General features: G+C 44.9%; 1 protein-coding gene across 3 annotated transcripts; it reads right to left on the reverse strand.

The window, feature by feature from the left end:
• Positions 1 to 344: 344 nt before the first annotated feature.
• Positions 345 to 19,470, reverse strand: Klhl23 (kelch like family member 23). 3 transcript variants are annotated; one of them, XM_045148106.1, is made up of 4 exons: positions 19,207 to 19,470; positions 16,706 to 17,920; positions 7,875 to 8,027; positions 345 to 2,653 (listed from the first exon to the last, which is right to left on the reverse strand). In XM_045148106.1, exons 2-4 carry the CDS (start codon positions 17,916 to 17,918, stop codon positions 2,343 to 2,345), a joined length of 1,677 nt encoding a protein of 558 aa, XP_045004041.1. In that variant the 5' UTR covers positions 17,919 to 17,920; positions 19,207 to 19,470; the 3' UTR covers positions 345 to 2,342. The 3 variants fall into 3 exon arrangements, with proteins under 3 accessions (XP_045004041.1, XP_045004042.1, XP_045004043.1); XM_045148107.1 differs by having other exon boundaries at positions 19,138 to 19,219; XM_045148108.1 differs by lacking the exon at positions 19,207 to 19,470 and adding an exon at positions 18,835 to 18,861.
• Between the last annotated feature and the right edge of the window lie 314 nt (positions 19,471 to 19,784).

A 19,784-nucleotide genomic window follows, 5' to 3' on the forward strand; every position in this document is an offset into this window, starting at 1 on the left:
CACTGTGCACTCACAAATGATGACATCTCTAAATGTGACAATGGGAGTTTCACTGGGGCTGAAACTTGCAGGACAGAATCCCCGGGAAGATGAGTTGAGTTAGGAGCTCACAGGACCCAGATAAACCAGCAGAAGGGTGCAAGAGATTGCAATTGTTCTCTGCTGTCCACACCCCGCTCTAAAACACTACTGGGCAACATATTATTAGCCCAGCATTAACTGATAAATGTTCTGGAGAACAATAACAGTCTGTACTTCAATTAGAAACTGAAACACTGTGTAATTCAGTTGTTTCATGAATTCAACCCAGTTGACTCAAAATCAAGCAGTCTTAACAATGTACACAGTGTTGTTTGTTTTTATTGAAAATACAAAGTAATATTAAGGACAAATAAGTTAAAAATCATTCCATATCTCCTTGTACTAACACAATGAATTTATTTTGCATGTTACCTTCCACATGCATGAAGACTCAAGTCACACCACAGCGTGCATACTGTTTTGTATTGTGCTTCTTTTATTTATTATAGACACACCCATGTTTCTATGCAGTCTTTTCAAATAGTTGTTTTCATGGCACTGTACATCACTTCTTTTATTAGCACACTTTCTTTGACATGTAGATTTCCCCAATATTTTTGCTATTATTTATAATGCTGTCTTTTTTTTTTTTTTCCCCCAGGTAGGGTCTTACTCTAGCCCAGGCTGACCTGGAATTCACTATGTGGTCTCAGGGTGGCCTTGAACCCACAGTGATACTCCTACCTCAGCCTCCTGAGTGCTGGGATTAAAGGCATGCACCGCCTCACCTGGTTCTGTTGTTGTTTTTTAAATCTGAAAACTTGAGTCCATGGGCAAAGGATAAACTTTTATGGCTCTTGTTACAAAGTACCATACTACAATTTCAAAGGGTTAACATCTACTTAAAATGTCATCTGAGGTCAATGTATTAAAAAGTATTTTCTTAAAAGTTTTTTTTTTTTTGTCTGAATCAGAAGTAGTTTTAAACTTCAATACTTAAAGTAAAAAATAAGTATTATATCTTTAGAAAAACAGCATGGAACAGATGGTCTCACAGATCACTAAAAGTTTATTTCTTTTCGAGGTAGGATCTCACACCTGCCCAGGCTGACCAAGAACGTATTCTGTAACTCCAGGCTAGCTTGGAACTCTCGGATTTCCTCCTACCTCAGTCAGCCTGCTGAGTGCTAGGATTAAAGGTGTGCTCTACCATGCCAGGCTAACTGTTTAGATAAGTTAACTTCAGCAGCACCTCCCACCTTTTATGGCACATTTGGGAAGTGACCCTGTAGGCACACAGAGGAAGATAGACAAAGGCGTTTCTGGCCCACAGGCTCCAGTCACCCAGGCCTCCTCTGGCCTCAAAGACTGAGGAGATCTGGAATAGACACATTTATGAGCCTGTGGATATGGGGATCAGGAAGTCACAGATAGGTTCAGTGATTGAGTCACAAGATCTGGTTAGTGGCAGAGCTGGAAAATGAGTGTGAATTTCTTCTTGTCAAATTCCTCTGCAGGCCATCTGCCTCTCAGATTCAAGCAGACATGTAACTCTACCTTATAGAGAGGATCTCTGACATGCTTAAGCTAAAGACACCTAAGCTAGCAGTTTATACCCCAGCTGAGAATTAACACAGCCCTCAGCATCAGCAAACATTTCACTATTTTCTCTGTAAGTTTTTTTTTTTTTTTAAGATTTGCTCACCTTTTAAGTTTAGTTTGTAAATGGTTTGAACAATAACAATCCTTTGCACAGCATTTTGTATAGCTCTGGTAGTCAGTAAATAAAGAATGCTAGCAATAAATTATATACATTACAGAGGAAGAAATTATACTTAAATCCACATTCTAGATCATTCTAAAGGGACAAAAATTAAGTGTTGATTTTGTAGAGGTAGACAAGATTCCCTCTATACATTTCAGATTCCTGCCAGCTAAAGAGAATTTTAATATACACTATCTATTACATCCTAGGCTCTTAAAGAGACATTGCATTACACAGAATGACTTTGACCTACGCCCAGTGTTGATGCTACCAGGAGGAAAAGATTCACTACAAAGGTCTCTCACCCTTCATCAAGTGCCAGATATCCCACATTACCTTTGAAAAGCAGAAATTATAGGGTTTAACCCTACTGATCCAACTGTGTATATACGTAAGATTTTTTTCTTGGCCGTTAATCACTGGGTTTGGGAATGTTGTAGAGTTAAGAATTAAAATCTACTAATCCTCTAGCATGTGCCAAACCACAGTAACAAGTGAGGGACCCCCAAACCTGCATTCATCTACTATACTCCCAAACAGTGATTACAGGATTCAATTAGACATTATACACACAAACACATCCATGAGATCGCATGGCACTCGGAAGATTGCCTACTATTTCCCACTTATTAAGATCTGGATCATATTTCTCGATGCTCTGAAGGTAAGTCCCCTTTGAGTAGGAGTAGCCTCCGGTGACATAGATGCATCCATTCATGATGACAGCCCCACACTCCATCCTCCTTTCCATCATGGGCGCAGTCTCTCTCCACGCATTTTGTTCAGGGTCATAGCATTCTGTGATGGTTGTCTGTCCGCCTACTAAATATAACTTATTTTCAAAGGGAACTGAGCACAATCCGTATTCTTTCAAAAAGAAAAAGAGCAAGTGCTTATTAGGATAACAGACAAAAGTGCTCCCACACTGTATAGATACAATAATCCTTGACAGCTTAGCACACACAAATCGAGCAGTGGTCAAATTTTAATTCTGTCATACAAGACTGCACCCTGAGGCTTAAAAGCCAGTCTCTGCCACCTGAGTCAGATGGCCTGTTTCTGCCCAGAGGAGTGTAATTACCATCAGCCCTTAGGGATCATGGCAACTTGTAAGCTGGCTCTGTATGTGATGACAAGATAGAACTCATCCCTCAGACTGACACCTTTCTGGGAATTGTCCAACATAGACAGCTTTTATTGGACATTTGACAGCAGTCAAGCCCTCCTTACAGGAGAACACACTAGGTATGTATACACCCCTCAGTGTCTCAGAAACTGTCCCTATAACCAGGAGCTGATAATGTGAAGTGTCAGCTACCACAACGAGCCCCACAGGATGGCCTGGCCAGCTCCCCTCACACTGCAACAAGCGGAGCATGCGCACACCCAAGTTACTGAGGCATTTGGCCACCACACCCAGGCACTGTGACCGGTGCCCCAGGTAGAGGGCTGGGGTGGGGACCGGGGTCCTGTGGTTGGAAGTCTGCTCCAAGGGGGCCCAGCTCCTAGACTGTCTTAGTGCTTTCCAGTTTTTAAATCTCCTCCTGTTGCTGGCTCTTTAAGGCACCATTATGCTAAACAGGCCAGGGGTAAGAAAAACAACACACTGGCCCCCTTCATCTGGGATGTGACCAGAATTGGAAGGATCAGGCTGCAGCAAAGAACATAATCCCCATCTAACAAGAACAGCTATTACTTGGCTCCCGTGATTGCTACCAGGAAGGAATAGTGTTGACTTGTCAGAGCTTCCATTTTCTTTAAAGGTCAGAGTCACAGTTTTATTTGAAATCTCCCGAATTTAGAATTTTGTTAACAAGCCAGTTCAAAAATAGTTGAAGAACTGTGAAAGCTAAACAGCACACATCCCATAAAGTGCCAATTTAATATGTGCTGTTGATATTTCATCAGGAAAAAGCTAAATTTAATTAAAATTTTACAGTCACACATTCCCATTGGTTTGGATTGATTTTTAACTTTCATGCTTTCTAATACCAGGTGTATGAGTCCACCTCTCCTTACTGTGACCAAATACCTGTCAAGAAACAATGTAGGAAGGTAGAGTTTATTTCAGCTTTCAGGTCAAGGTTATAGTCCATGATAGCTGGAGAAGGCATGGTGGCAGAAGATTTAGACAGCTCGTCACATTCAGTCCACAGTGGGGAAGGAGAGAGCAATGAGTGCCAGAGCTCAGCTTTCTTTCTCCTTGTTATATAGTCTAGGACCCCAGGCCATGGAATACTGCTGTCCACATTTAACATGGACTTTCCTACCTCAGTTATCCATGTCCAGAGGCTAACCTAACCTAGATAATCCCTCATAGGTGATTCTAGGTGCTGCCACACTGACCATCAATATAACCCATCACACTAGGTGGAAGCCACACTTCTTTTGCAAGTAGTTAATAAGCTATATGCAACTCATAGATGTTTCAGGACACTTAAAAAATCCTCTTATGAAATACCTATTGAATGTATAATGTAAGTAACTCTCCTCTAAATTGCTAATCTGATTTAAAAATATTTTATTTGTTTACAAGGAGAGAGAGATACATACATGGGTACTGGGAAATTGAACCTGGGTCCCTTAGGCTTTGCAGGAAAATGCCTTAACCACTGAGCCATCTCCCCAGCCCTGATTATTTTTAAAAAATATTTTATTTTTATTTATTTATTTAAGGGTGAGAAAGAGAGACAGAGATATGAAGAAAGGGAGGGAGGGAGAACCAGTGCACCAGGGCCTCCAGCCACTGCAAATGAACTCCGGACCCATGCACCATCTTGTGCATCTGACTTACATGGGTCCTAGGGAATCAAAGCTGGGTCCTTTGGCTTTGCAGGCAAGTGCCTTAAGTGCTAAGCCATCTCTCCAGCCCCTGTTTTTTTTTTTTTTATATATATACATTAGATTTCATTGGAAAGATAAGCCTGAACACAAAATTAGGCACAGTAATATCTAACTCATTATAATATGAGGTTCAAAATGAGATAATAATGAAGTAGTATAATAAATGTAGTGAGATAATAATGAAGCTAAGCATATAAAAGCCAAGCCAGTCTGCCTGGGGTTGAACTTTACTTCTAACAAGCTCTAGATGGTGGACCCTGGGAAATTAATTTAATGTCTCCATGCCTCAGTAACATGTAAAATGAGGGAGCAATAATTAATAACAGCACTGTCCTAGCTCACAGGATTACCGTGAGGTTTAACAGTACTGTGGTTTGAATATTGGTAATGCTTCCCAAATAACTATATAAAGATTTAGTCCTCAGGATGTTGGCATTAAAAGCTTCTGTAGTGCTGAGTGTTAATTCCATCACTTGGGAGTCAGAGGTAGGAGGACCACTGAGTTCGAGGCCAGCCTGAAACTACATAGTGAATTCCAGGTCAGCTGGGATTAGAGCAAGACCCTACCTTGGAAAATAAAACAAACAAACAAAAATCCCCAACAACAATAACAACAAAAGAGGTGCTGTAGGCCTTTTAAAGATGGGGCCTTATGAGAGGTCCCTGAAGGGGATTGTGGAACTCTGGCCAGTCCTCTCCCACTCTGCTTCCTGGTTGCTCTAACATGTACACCTGGTACCTACCATCACACTGGTCTCATCACACTATGAGCTAAGTAAACCTTTCCCCTTTATTGGCTGAGTTGCCTCATGTATTTCAGGGGAATAATGTGAAAATGACAAATATAAACAGATTAATAAAAATTATTGGATTAGCAGTATCTGCCTGGCACATAATGAATGCTGTTATTTAGCATGAACTGTTATTATTACTTTTGATGATAGGTTTGTTGGTTACAACATAAAGTGGCAGGGAGTCCAGGATGAGACCTCTGGACTACTAAGACACCAAAGTCTATGCATTCTGTGTCTTCAGAGACAGGGCAGCGTGTAGCTAAAGTTCCATCTTTTTTTTTTTATTTATTTTTTTTGAGGTAGAGTCTCACTAGCCCAGGCTGACCTGGAAATCACTATGTAGTCTCAGGCTGGCCTCAAACTCACAGTGATGCTCCTACCTCTGCCTCCTGAGTGCTGGCATTAAAGGTGTGTGCCACCACACCCAGCTGAAGTTCCATCTTATGCAAGCCCTTTAGATGTAGAGATGCAGCAACAGCTGCAGGTGTTCCTCACCTGAACCCACAAGAGGAGGCTGATGAAGGAGATGAAAGTAGCTGCTTGGGTCACAGACAGCTTAGGGCTGCAGAGATGGCTCAGTGGTTAAGGCACTTGCCTGCAAAGCCTAGTGACCTGGGCTCAATTCCCCAGTATCCATGTAAAGCCAGATGCACAAAGTGGCACATGCATCTGGAGTTCGTATACAGTGGTTAGAGGCCCTGGTGTGCCTATCCTCTCTCTCTCTCTTTCTCCCTCCCTCACTTCTTCCTTCCCTCTTTCAAATACATTAAAATTTTTTTGAATATATTTTAAAAAGCAGACAGCTTAGTGGTCACAGCACAGATTATGGAATCAAGATTGGCAGAATGTGAATCCTGGTACATCACTTTCCAAGTGCTGAGATTAAAGGCATGTGACACCATGCCTGGCACAATTTTTTTTAACTTAATTTCTTTATTTGAGAGAGAGAGAGAGAAAGAGAGAGAGAATAGGTGTGTCAGAGCCTCCAGCCCCTACAAACAAACTCCAGATGCATGTGCTACTTTGTGAATCTGGTTTACATGGGTCCTGGGGAATCAAACCTGGATTGTTAGGCTTTGCAGGCAAGCACCTTAACTGCTAAACCATCTCTCCAGCTATTTATTTATTTATTTAAGTATATATTTTATTTATTTATTTGAGAGAGAAAGAGGTAGAGAGTGAGAGAGAGAGAGAGAATGGGCACACCAGGGCCTCCAGCCACTGCAAATGAACTCCAGATACATGCACCCCCTTGTGCATCTGGCTTACGTGGGTCCTGGAGAATCCAAACAGGATCCTTTGGTTTTGCAGGCAAGCACTTTAACCACTAATCCATCTCTCCAGCCCTATTTATTTATTTTTGAAGCAGGATCTCACAATAGCCCAGAGTGACCTGGAACTCACTCTGTAGCTCTGGCTGGCCTTGAACTTATGGTGATCCTCCTAACTCAGCCTCCCAAGTGCTGGAATTAAAGACTTGTGCCACCATGTCTGGAGATTATACATACCCTTTTAAAGTACCTAAGTCCCCATTTCTAACTATGAAAACCAGTGATAAATGACACCTATTCATTTGTAGTGAGGATTTAAGATCATATTACATGCAAAATGCTTAGCCAATACCTGACATATATAGTGTACTAGTCCATTGTTACAAATGTTTCAAGCTTGTAGTTTTAACTTTCCCCTTCAGTGACCAACATGAAAGCCTCATGCTCTACGGAAAATGATTCAGAATGATAAAGGGACAGGACAGTATGGATTCAGCCAAATGCCAAAATCTTAAACAGATGGCATAACCATAATACATGAAAACATGGAGGCTGAACCCAGAGCCTCAGTGCAGCAAAGCCTGTGCTCTGCTACTGAGTGACAGCCCAGCCCCTGTCATGGTCTACAATTATGCTTCCCAATGAGCTTGTCACAAAGAGACAAGCCAAAGAATAAATCATCCCAGAAGCAGGGCATTCTTGATGACAGGTTATACCTTCCTGTATGACAGTGAAGGCAGCACTCATGTCCCAGGAATGAGTGCTTAACAGTCACCAAGACCCTGAGAGAACACGTTTCTAATGGAGGCAAACCACCCCCTGCCCAACCTCAATCTCCAGGCACTGTCCCCAACTCTCTAATAGAGACAGACTAGCCCTTTTGTTTGTTTGTTTTGGATACAGGGTTTCATGTAGCCCAGCCTGGTCTTGAACTCATGATTCTCCAGCCTCCACTTTTCAAGTGCTAGAATTACAGGTGTGATCCACTACTCCCAGCCACACTAGTGCTTTTCAACTATCTATAAAAATTGTGTTTTTAATAATTCATGCAGTAAATGGGGGGGGGGAAGCATGTAACAAAGGGAAATAAAACAAAAAAGAGTAAGAGACAAAAAAGAACAGACTTAAAATGTGTAGGCTGACGAGCTGTAAAACATGCTATTGAGAAGGACTTGTTACCTGGGTGTGGACTGGAGGTAATCAGGCTCCATTCGTTGATGTCTGAATTGTAGCTCTGCACTTTGTCATATGTGCAGCTCCCTCTGTAGCCGCAGTGGCCGCCAATGACATAGATAATTTCATGTAAGACACAGGCAGTAGCATTTCCCACACCTGTGTGTCAATTAAAATCACATGATCATTTTCTGCAGTGAGCACTGAGCTGCGTTTTATTGTTTTGTTACTGGGGCTGGAGAGGTGGCTCAGCAGTGAAAGATGTTTGCTTGTGAAGCCTGGGACGATGCCCCAGGACCCACATAAAGCCAGATGCACAAAGGGGCACATGCATCTGGAGTTCATCTGCGGTGGTGAGAGGCCCTGGCACGCTCATTCTCTCTCTGTCTCTCAAATAAACCAACATTGTATTTCTATTACTGATCACAGTTGCCAGGCATTCTAGTTTTGCTGTGAGGGATAAAAGAATTAAAAAAGGAAGGCTTCTTGTGCAGTTTTAATGATTTTTTTTTTTTTTTTGAGGCAGGGTCTAGTTCTAGCAGGCTTTCTTAAGCATTTTTTAAAATTTTTTATTTATTTATTTGAGAGCGACAGACACAGAGAGAAAGACAAATAGAGGGAGAGAGAGAGAGAATGGGCGCGCCATGGCTTCCAGCCTCTGCAAACGAACTCCAGACGCGTGCGCCCCCTTGTGCATCTGGCTAACGTGGGTCCTAGGGAACCGAGCCTCGAACCGGGGTCCTTAGGCTTCACAGGCAAGTGCTTAACCACTAAGCCACCTCTCCAGCCCTTCTTAAGCATTTTTAAGAGTACAACTAGTGGGACATAGTGGTGCATGCCTTTATTTATTTATTTTTTGTTGTTGTTGTTGTTTGTTTTTCAAGGTAGGCTCTCTGGCTCAGGCTGACCTGGAATTCACTATGTAGTCTCAGGGTAGCCTTGAACCCATGGTGATCGTCCTACCTCTGCCTCCTAAATGCTGGGATTAAAAGCATGCACTGGGGCTGGACAGATGGTTTAGCAGTTAAGGCATTTGCCTACAAAGCCAAAGGATACCGGTTTGACTCTCCAGGACCCATGTAAGCATGTAAGCATGTAACACAATGGGGTGCAGACATCTGGAGTTCATTTGCAGTGGCTGGAGGTCTGGTGCACCCATTCTCTCTTTCTATCTCCTTCAAATAAATAAACAAAATATAGGATGAACCTAAACAATGGTACCAAACTGCCTGTATTTGCTGAAAACTAATAAATTAAATAAAAAAAAAAAAAAATAAAAAGCATGCACCATCATGCCCAGCTTATTTATTTATTATTATTATTATTATTTTTTTTTTTTTTTTGGTTTTTCGAGGTAGGGTCTCACTCTAGCCCAGGCTGACCTGGAATTCACTACATAGTCTCAGAGTGGCCTTGAACTCACAGCAATCCTCCTATCTCTGCCTCCCGAGTGCTGGGATTAGAGGCGTGTGCCACCACGCTTGGCTATTTATTATTTTTTTAAATTTATTTATTTTTATTTGAGACATAGAGAAAGGGGGAGAGAATGGGCCTGCCGGGGCCTCTAGCCACTGCAAACGAACTCAAGACACATGTGCCACCTTATGCATCTGGCTTATGTGGGACCTGGAGAGATGAACCTTGGTCCTTAGGATTCACAGGCAAGCACCTTAACCACTAAGCCATCTCTCCAGCCCTTTGCTTATTTTATTTATTATTATTATTATTATTTTGGTTTTACAAGGTAGGGTCTCCCTCTAGTCCAGGCTAACCTGGAACTCACTATGTAGTCTCAGGGTGCCCTCAAACTCACGGCGATCCACCTACCTCTGCCTCCTAAGTGCTGAGATTAAAGGCATGCATCACTATGTCTGGCTCCTTTTTTTAAAATTTATTTATTTTATTTTTATTTTTTATTTTTTGAGAGCGACAGGCAGAGAGAAAGAGGCAGATAGAGCAAGAGAGAGAGAGAGAACCCTTTTTTTATTTTTTAAATGAACTCCAGATGCATGTTCCATTCTGTGCATCTGGCTTATGTAGGTACTGGGAAATTGAACCTGGATCCTTAGGCTTCACAGGCAGGCGCCTTAACTGCTAAGTCATTTCTCCAGCCTTAGGCACACACCTTTAAACCAAGCACTTGGGAGGCAGAGGTAGGAGGATCACTGTCAATTTGAGCCCATCCTGAGACTACATAGTGAATTCCAGGTCACCTGGGCTAGAGTGAAACCCTACCTGGAATAACCAAGTAACAACAACAACAAAAGAGCACAAATAATTAAAACATAGTTACAGGATGGGCAAAGCACCACAAAAAGAGAGATAAGCTGCAGTGATTGGCCAGAGTAACGACTCTGCTTTGTACTAGAGAAACCATAGCGGGAGGTGGCTGACTTGGACCTGGCCCTGGTAGGTAGGACTCTGGCAAACAGAGCTTGAACGAACCTGATCGAAGCAGAGGAAAGGCCCCGCCAAAGTGGACAGGACAATGTTAAGTAGTCCAGTTTGACCAGTGTCACACTGTGGGAGCTGTCATGTGGGAATTAAGGATGGCATTGTAAGTTGAAACTACATGGCAAAGGACCTTGATCTTCAGCTAAAACTCTGGGCTTAATTCAGCTTTTGAAATGGAAGGATGAGACTAAAAAAAAAAAGAAACAAAACAAAACAAAACAAAACAAAACAAAAACAATGTAGTTGCTGCCCAGATGGCGCTCATCAAGGGCCTCATTTAGGTTTTTTTTTTTTTCCCCCTTTTGTTTGTTTTTCACGTAAGGGTCTCACACTAGCCCAGGCTCAGGCTGACCTGGAAGTCACTAAGTAGTCTCAGGATGGTCTTGAACTCCTGGTGATTCTCCTACCTCTGCTTCCAGAGTGCTGGGATTAAAGGTGTGCTCCACCGTGCCCGGCTAAGGGCCTCATTTACCAGGGGATCTGGGTGTGAAGGATGAGTGCAGAGGTAGGAGACAGGCCAAACAAATAGGCTTTAGTAACAAAACAAAAGGGATTGCTTTTGAGGCCCTGAGCTGGGAAAACTGGGAGACCCTGATGCCACTGAAAAGCCAAAAGAAAAAACTGGTTCTGCAGGGTAAGAAGAGAGCCAGGACAACGAAGCTCGTTTTAGTTGAAAATGTCCAGTTTAAATCTTTCAATCCACTTTTATTAGCACTTCTAAATGCCCAGTACATTTTGATCTCCATGTTCGTGGCTACATCAAAGCAAAAGGAGGTTTAGAGGGAGGATAGTTAACAGTGAGAAAGGCCTCAGCATTTCTAATAGCAGAGTATATTCTCTGCACATCATGTCCCTAAACCAAAAAAGGAAATGAATTTGAAATTTGACTCTACCCAAATTAAGCTCACATTACCAGGCAAGCTGCTAGTTCACTTCATGACTACAAAATAAAACTAACTCAGAAAAAAAGAATGTTATTCTTTCTACTGAAAAATGGGAAACTAAACTTTTGGTATGAGTCCATCCATTAGAACAGTGTAAGCTAAAACTGCACATAACTGGGCTGAGTGATGTCCTTCCCTGGGTTAACCAGAGATAAGCAAGAATCAAAACTTCAAAATAGAAGCCGATGTGGTGGTGCATGCCTTTAACCTTAGCACTCGGGAGGCCGAGGTAGAAGGATTTCTGTGAGTTTGAGGCTAACCTGAGACTACTTAGAGAATTCCAGGTCAACCTGGGCTACAGTGAAACTCTACCTCAAAAATTAAAAGAGAGGGCTGGAGAGATGGCTTAGAGGTTGCCTGTAAAGCCTAAGAACCCTGGTGTGAGGCTTGATTCTCCAGGGCCCACGTTAGCCAGATGCACAAGGGGGTGCATGTGTCTGCAGTTCGTTGCAGTGGCTGGAGGCCCTGGCATGCCCATTCTCTCTCTCTCTCTGCCTCTTCCTCTCTCTGTCTGTCACTCTCAAATAAATAAAAATAAACAAAAAATAATTAAATAATAATTAAAAGAGAAAACACAACAACAACAAAAAAAACTCCTTCAAAATAAAATAATAGGGCTGGAGAGATGGCTTAGCGGTTAAGCGCTTGCCTGTGAAGCCTAAGGACCCTGGTTCGAGGCTCGATTCCCCAGGACCCACATTAGCCAGATGCACAAGGGGTGCACGCGTCTGGAGTTCGTTTGCAGTGGCTGGAGGCCCTGGTGCGCCCATTCTCTCTCTCTCTCTATCTGCCTCTTTCTCTCTGTGTCTGTTGCTCTCAAATAAATAAATAAAATAAACAAAAAAATTAAAAAATAAAATAATAAATTAGGGAGCTGGTGAGATGGCTCAGTAGTTAATGGTCCTTGCTTGCAAAGCCTACTGGCCTAGGGTTCAATTCCCTACAAACCCATGTAAAGCTGGATGGGTATTCATTTGCAGTAGCAAAAGACCCTGGTGAATACATACATATATGCAAATAAATTAATATTTAAAAAAATAGGTCTGGAGAAATGGCTTAGCAGGTGTTTGTACTGGGGAACTGAACCTGGGTCCTTAGGCTTTGCAGGCAGGCACCTTAACCACTAAGCCATCTCTCTAGCCCTTTTTTTGGGCGGGCCTCAAACTCACAGTGATCCTCCTACCTCTGTCTCCTGAGTGCTAAGATTAAAGGCATGACCCACCACACCCAGAAATAAAAATACTTAAAAAATTTTTCAGGCCAGGTGTGGTGGTGCATGCCTTTAATCCCAGCACTCAGAAGGCAGAGGTAAGGAGGACTGTCATGAGTTCAAAGCCACTCTGAGTCTACATAGTGAATTCCAGGTCAGCCTGGGCTTGAGCAAAACCCTACCTCAAAAAAACAATTTTTTTTTTCAGTGAAGTAATAAACTTCCATCCTGAAAGAAATATACTGCAAACTACAAAATCATCAAAATTGTTATCTCATCACTGAGAAACAGAAGCAGGAATGTATGCAAATTTACAACAGCTGTGAAACAACACTTCACATCATTTCTTCTGCAGAAGAGAAGTCAACATTCAGGACCACCCTCCATTCAGTGTGTGCTGGCCATGCTTAGACAAAGCCAAAACCCAGACAGCAAAGGCTTTCGGCTACTTCTGCTGTCCCTGCAAGCTTGCCATGGGTGTGTCTTGATTTAATACCAAAAAAAATTCTGCCCTGCCAAAGCTGTCATGTTCTTCTGGAAAGATGTTCATTACACTCATACTCAATGCTTACTAAGGGCTTACTTTCTGCCAGACACTGGGCCAAGCTCCTACTCTTAGTGATCCCAAGCTACGTAATGCATCACCCCCACTAATCAGGCAGCAAAACTGGGCACAGAAGGGTTGGATAATCGGCCCAAGGTCACCAGTTTACAAGTAGAAACTTAGAATTTGGACACAGGCAGTTTAGCTGTAGAGGCTGATCACAAGACCATCCTGCCCGGCGGCGGCTTCCTGCTTGTCATCAGGATCTCACCAGGTCAGGTTTCCAGGCCAGGTCACATTCCCACACCCTCCCCAGTGTTAAAAAAGAAACAGAAAAGCCTGGGAAGAAACACTGGAACAAAATGACACAAATTTGGTAACAAGCTAACAGCTGTTTTGGTACAACTGTACAGCACCAATGAATACATGTAAGGACAAGAAGATTCCAGATTAACTTTTTCCCCCAGTGAGAGGGAAGGAGAACAAGGTTAATACTTCACCAAACACAGCAGAAGATACAATGCTTATTAAATATGGAGACTTGGTAGTGTGTCTGACTCTGCAGGCCACAAGAGGCCAGGCATGTTCTACGCCCCTCTCCATTATTCTGAGACAAGCCTGTGTCGAAAGAGAGGCGATTTGTTTCTGGCTCTGGAGAAAATGTACTTTGTCACATCCAAGTTTTTTTTTTTAATTTTAATTTTATTTATTTGTGAGAGAGAGAAGAAACGGGGGTGGGGGGAGAATGGGCCCACTAGGGCCTTCAGCTGCTGGGAACTCCAGATGCATGCACCATCTGGCTTTCATGGGCCCTGGGGAATCAAACCTGGATCATTTGGCTTTACAGGCAAGTGCCTTTTGCTAAGCCATCTCTCCAGCCCTCATTCCAAGTTTTGATGAAGAACCTTTTAGAAATTACTACTTTTGAGATGGGTGTAGTAGTCAGCCTGGGCTACAGTGAGACTCTGCCTCTTTAAAAAGGAGGAGGAGGAGGAGGAGGAAGAAATAACCATTTTTTGTGTGTGTGTGTGTCATTTGTTTTGTTTTTCGAGGTAGGGTCTCACTCTAGTCCCAGGCTGACCTGGAATTCACTATGTAGTCTCAGGGTAGCCTCGAACTCATGGCAATCCTCCTACCTCTGCCTCTCAAGTGCTGGGATTAAAGGCATGCGCCACCACACCCAGCTTAGAAATCACCATTTTCTTTTTGTTTTTTTGAGGTAGGGTCTCATTCTACCTCAGGCTGACCTGGATTGCACTGTGGAGTCTCAGGGTGGCCTCAAACTCACTGCAATCCTCCTACCTCTGCCTCCTACTCGCTGGGGTTAAAGGTGTGCACCACCACGCCCGGCAGAAATCACTGTTTTTTTTTTTTTTAAAGAATGAAGGATGATTACTTCTTTTTTTAATACATTTTTATTTATTTATTTGAGAGTAACACAGAGAGAGAGAGAATGGGCGCGCCAGGGCTTCCAGCCACTGCAAACGAGCTCCAGATGAGTGCGCCCCCTTGTGCATATGGCTAACGTGGGTCCTGGGGAATCGAGCCTCGAACCGGGGTCCTTAGGCGTCACAGGCAAGTACTTAACCACCAAGCCATCTCTCCAGCCCAGAAATCACCATTTTTAAGAGGAAGAAAGGTTGACTATTAAAGAGAAGAATTGAAGTGCCAGGTTGAACGGCAGTGCATACCTGTAATTCCATCACTAAGGATGCTGGGGCAGGAGGATGGTGAGTTTGAGGTCAGCCTGGGCTACATAGCAAGGTCTTGGCTCAAAAAAGTAAAAAAACAGGGCTGGAGGAATGGCTTAGCTGTTAAGGTGCTTGCCAGCAAAGCCAAAGGACACAGGTTCAATCCCCCAGAACCCACATAAAGCCAGATGCACAAGGTAGCACATGTGTCTGGAATTTGTTTGCAGTGGCTATAGGTCCTGTCATGCCCATTCTCTCTCTCTCTTAAATAAATTAATAAACAAAGTGAAAAACAAAACAACAACAAAATGTACATAACTGAAAAAGATTTTAGGAGCAAGCAAGAAAATTAAAACATGAGTAAAATTAATAAAATGTTTGCCTTCACTTATTAAAACATCATGGGGGATGAAGAGATGGCTTAGCAGTTAATGCGCTTGTCTGCAAGGCCAAAGGACCCAGGTTTGAGTCCCCAGTGCCCATGTAAAGCCAGGGCACAGGGTGGCAGCACAGGCACCTGAAGTTTGTGTGCAGTGTCTGAAGACCCTGGCACACCCATTCTTCCTTTTCTTTTATTTAACTTTTAAAATTTTTGTTTATTTTTATTTATTTGAGAGGCAGACAGAGAAAGAAAAAGAGGGAGAGAGAGAGAGAGAATAGGTACATCAGGACCTCCAGCCACTTCAAACGAACTCCAAATGCATGCGCCACCTTGTGCATCTGGCTTATGTGGGTGCTGGGGAATCAAGCCTCGAACCAGGGTCCTTAGGCTTCACAGGCAAGCATTTAGCCGCTAAGCCTTCTCTCCAGCCTTTTTTTTTGAAGTAGGATCTTGTTCTAGCCCAGGCTGACCTGGAATTCACTATGTATTTTCAGAGTGGCCTCAAACTCACATTGATCCTTCTATCTGAGTGCTGGGATTAAAGGTGTACACCACCACACTAGGCTCTTCTTCCTTTCTCCCTGTCTCCCCCACACCCCCATCCCCAGACAGCTCTCTCACTCTAGACCAAGTTGATCTGGCACTCATTCTGTAGTCCCAAGCTGGCCTTGAACTCATAGCAATCCACCTACCTCTGTCTCCCAAGGGCTAGGATTACAGGCATGCACCCCCAGATCAGGCCTTTCTTTCTTCTTTTTTAAATTATTTATTTGTCTGAGAGAAAGAATGGGTGCGTCAGGGCCTCTAGCCACTGCAAATGAACTCCAGATGCATGTGCCACCTTGTGCATCTGGCTTACGTGGGTATTGGAGAATCAAACCTGGGTCCTTAGCTTTCACAGGGAAGTGCCTTAACCGCTAAGCCATCTCTCCAGCCTTCTTTCTTTTTTTGAAACAAGATTTCACGTAGGCCATATTGGCCTTGAACTCTACGTAGCTAAGGATGAGACTGAATTTCTGATCCTCTTGTCTCCACCTACCAAGTGCTGGGATTACAGGCGTGCTCCACCACACCCAGATTATGTGGTGCTGTTGATCAAACCAAGAGCCTCCTGCATACTAGGCAAACACGTTAACAAACAAGCTATATCCTCATCCCCAAAGCAGATTATGAATAGCCTTCTTTAAAAAAAAAATTATTTATTTGAGAGTGACAGACAGAGAAAGAAGCAGAGAGATGATGGGTGCACCAGGGCCTCCAGCCACTGCAAACAAACTCCAGATGCATGCGCCACCTTGTGCATCTGGTTTACATGGGTACATGGGGAATCGAGCCTTGAACTGGGGTCCTTAGGCTTCACAAGCAAGTACTTAGCTACTATGCCATATGAGTAGCCTTCTTGAATGGTATGACTTTCAGACAAGTTGGGGACAATGCTGTGTTTTTACCTGGATCATGCTATGTAACATTATTTATATAATCTATGTACATAGCTCCCCCATGAACATTACAGTGGAATAGATACTTCTTAAAGTTACTTGCAAAAGAAATCACATGGCTGACCTAACCCCAAGCATCTAAAAGACACAGAAGAAACAAAATCCATACTTACCTTTAATCATGTTTGCAATAGGAAGCCATTTCTCTTTCAATGGATCATAGAACTCTGCCTCTTCGGCTGGAGCCCCTTTTCTGTAACCACCTAGAGCATATACACAGCCACCTAAAGTGACTGCACAGTGGTAATACCTGGCATTGAGCATCGGCAAGCCTTCCGTCCACTCATCACTTTCACTGTTGTAGATCCACACTGTGTCAAGAGCTTCTATGTTATCTGTCCTGTAGCCTCCAGTTACATAAATGTTGGGTCCTAAACATGTAACACCATAGCTCTCCCTGGTATAATCTGGGATTTCTGCTCCCTGAATCCAAACGTTTGTCAAAGGATCCCATATGTGAACCTCTGATAAAGGATGCCAGTAATAGCCTCCAATGATATACATGGTGGCTGTGGACCTCTGGGAAATCTCTTTATGCATGGGATTCAACGCATTGTATATTAAAGAGCGTATCTTATTCTCAGTTAGCATGCAGCTTCTTTGAAGGCCTAATGCTGTTTTTAAGTACACTGGATCTATATCTATGTTGATATAGCTTAGGAGGTTATATAGGCATTCAATTCGATTTTCTACATCATGAGCAGTCCACTTGATAACCGGCTCTATGATAGCCTCTTCTTTCCAAACACTGAGGTTCTTCCTGGACAAGATAAAGAGGAACTTCTCAAGGCTGATCTCCAGAAACTCTTCTTGTTGCCAGACTTCTTTAAACCTTGAGCACAGAAGTCTTCGAGACTCCTTCTCTAGTTCTGGACACACATGAAACTCTGCAAAGGAGTGCATTCCAATACAGTTATCAATATCCAGGTGCCTTACCAAAAACTGCTCGCAAGCCTTCTTTACTGAGAGGAACTGGAGCAGATCTGCTGCTTCTAGCAGACTTTGAACGTTTCTTTTCGTTATTTCAATTTGTGAAGTGTACGCATAATTCACAAGGCCTTCCAAAACATCATGATGGATGCCAGAGAGTTTTATTTTATTTTTAAATTTTTCTTTCATGTCAGCTGTGAACATGGCCTTAAAATAATTGCTGCAGGCAGCTAAAACAGCTCTGTGACAATGGAAGATTATGCCCGAAGGACTCTGCAGGGTAATATCAGTAAATAATCCATCCAAGTAAAATGTTCTGAATGCATCCAGAAAATCCACTGGATGCGCCGAATCTTTGAAAAGATAAATATAATCTTCTTGTCCTTTTAGAGCCATGGCTGCAATGAAGATAAGTAAATGTGTTTTCAATTTTGCACATCACTTCAAATAGTCAATGCCAAAGCATTCTGCATCACTAGAAGAGCCTGGCCTCCAACATACCCCAAAACTAAACTAAGTTCAGCATTCCAAGTACCAAATGCAAAACGTGGTGGTGGATTGACACAGCTTACATGGTGGTCTGCTTACATTCAGGGTAGCCTGGAGCCGGAAATGAGGCCCCTGGATTTTTTTTTTTTTTTCTAATGGCTATCCATTTGAAAAAGGATACTGACTAGCTAGCTATCAGTTCACCCAATCTTCCTGCCATCTGTTCTGGGCGGACAAGTCCAGAGGAGACTCCACACTTGGCCAGCCAAGTGTCCCGAGTGGTCACCCCAATTGCCGCCAACCCTTGGGCGCCTCGGCTCGGGCCCAATGCAGCATGATCCCCTAGCTCCACGTCCCTCTCCAAGCACATCGCGAGGCCACTCCGGGGACGGCGGAGAAGAAACCACCAGGCTGGGGGAGCGGCCCGGGCCGGGCGCAGCCGCTGCAGCCCGGCGCCCAGTTGTCCGACGCCCGCAGGGGCTTCGGCGCCGGGTGCCTGGGCCCGCGGCCGCGTTCCCGCCGGGTGCCCGCCCGCCCGCTGCGCCCCGCCCCGCCCCGGGGCCTGGCACGAGGGACGGGTGTCCGGGGCGCCGCCCGGTGCCCGCGGCCTCTCCGGGCCGGGCGCGCAGGTGTGGGGAGGGCGGCGCGGACGAGCGTCCGGGCGCGCGGCTCGGCCCGGCCCTCGCGGCCATTGTCTGCGCTCGGCGGCCGCGGGCGGGCGGGCGGGCTCCGGAGGCGGCGCGGCCTCGCTCCCGCGCGCCCGGCCCGGCTCGCCTCCCGCCCGCGCGCGGGCCCCGGAGCGGCGGGTCCGCCCCGCACTTACCTCGGCTGGCGGCGCCGGGACGCGGTGCGGGCCCCGGGCTAGCGGCGAGCGGGGGCGGGGGCGCCTCCGGACCCTCTGACCATCTTTGGAAGCGGCGCGGCGCGGCGCGGGCGGCGGAGGCTGCCTGCCAGCGCGGCTCCAGCCCACAAGCGGCTCCTATTTTGGAGTCCCGGCGGCTCCCCCGCCTCCACCCGGACAGCACCCCCCCCCCCCGCGCGCAGCCCGGGTCGCGGGGACCCCCCCCGCACGCCACCAGCTCCCCGCAGCAGGTGGGTCGGTCCCCCTCCTCCAACCCACACTCACTGGAACATCTTTTCTTAGATCAACTCCACGGACCCCAAATGCACACCGTGCGAGAGTGGGCATGCGTACCTCTCCTCGCTCGCAATACCTCTCAGCAGCTCAGGCCCCAAGGGTGGGAAGGGAGAAAGGAAGTGCCAAGAGCGGGCGGCAAAACTGAAGGTCTGGAATTGGGGTGGCGACGTCCCCACTTCCCCACAAGCCCCATCCTGCCTCCAGCAGAGCGCGCAGCGGGGAGCTCCTGGGGCTGAGCGGCGCGGCACGGGTTAACCTAGAAGCTTGGGGGTTGGGGGTGGCCAAGCTCAGGCTAAGTCGCCGGGCTGGGATTCCTGTCACTGTGACACGAGGAGTTGGAAGGAGCGATCTCCAGCCTCTTTGGTGACAGCCAGTCTTCACGTAATGATGAGCGTGTGCAACACCGGAAAGTTCGTTTGCTTTTTTTCCAGCTGAACTTCGCTATCAAATGCTTTCATTTTATCATTCATCAACAAGATTTGAACTGTCATTTTCACGCGGCTGGAGACTGGTAATTGAGCGTTGGAAGAACCACCACCAGAGAACCACCGTATTTTTTTAAAATATTTATCTATTTATTTGCTAGGAGAGAGAGGAAAGGAAGGAGGGAGGAGGGAGGGAGGGAGAGAGAGAGA

This window comes from Jaculus jaculus, chromosome 4, assembly GCF_020740685.1.
Source record: "Jaculus jaculus isolate mJacJac1 chromosome 4, mJacJac1.mat.Y.cur, whole genome shotgun sequence".
NCBI lineage: Eukaryota > Metazoa > Chordata > Mammalia > Rodentia > Dipodidae > Jaculus > Jaculus jaculus.

What these genes read in the sequence shown, in the direction of transcription:
- Klhl23 (XM_045148106.1), bottom strand. Translation starts at nt 17,918, where the DNA reads ATGGCTCTAAAAGGACAAGAAGATTATATTTATCTTTTCAAAGATTCG. An exon ending in TATTGCAAACATGATTAAAG is followed by an intron (nt 8,028 to 16,705) that starts GTAAGTATGGAT and finishes ATTGACACACAG; the next exon opens with GTGTGGGAAATGCTACTGCC. An exon ending in TACCTCCAGTCCACACCCAG is followed by an intron (nt 2,654 to 7,874) that starts GTAACAAGTCCT and finishes TCTTTTTGAAAG; the next exon opens with AATACGGATTGTGCTCAGTT.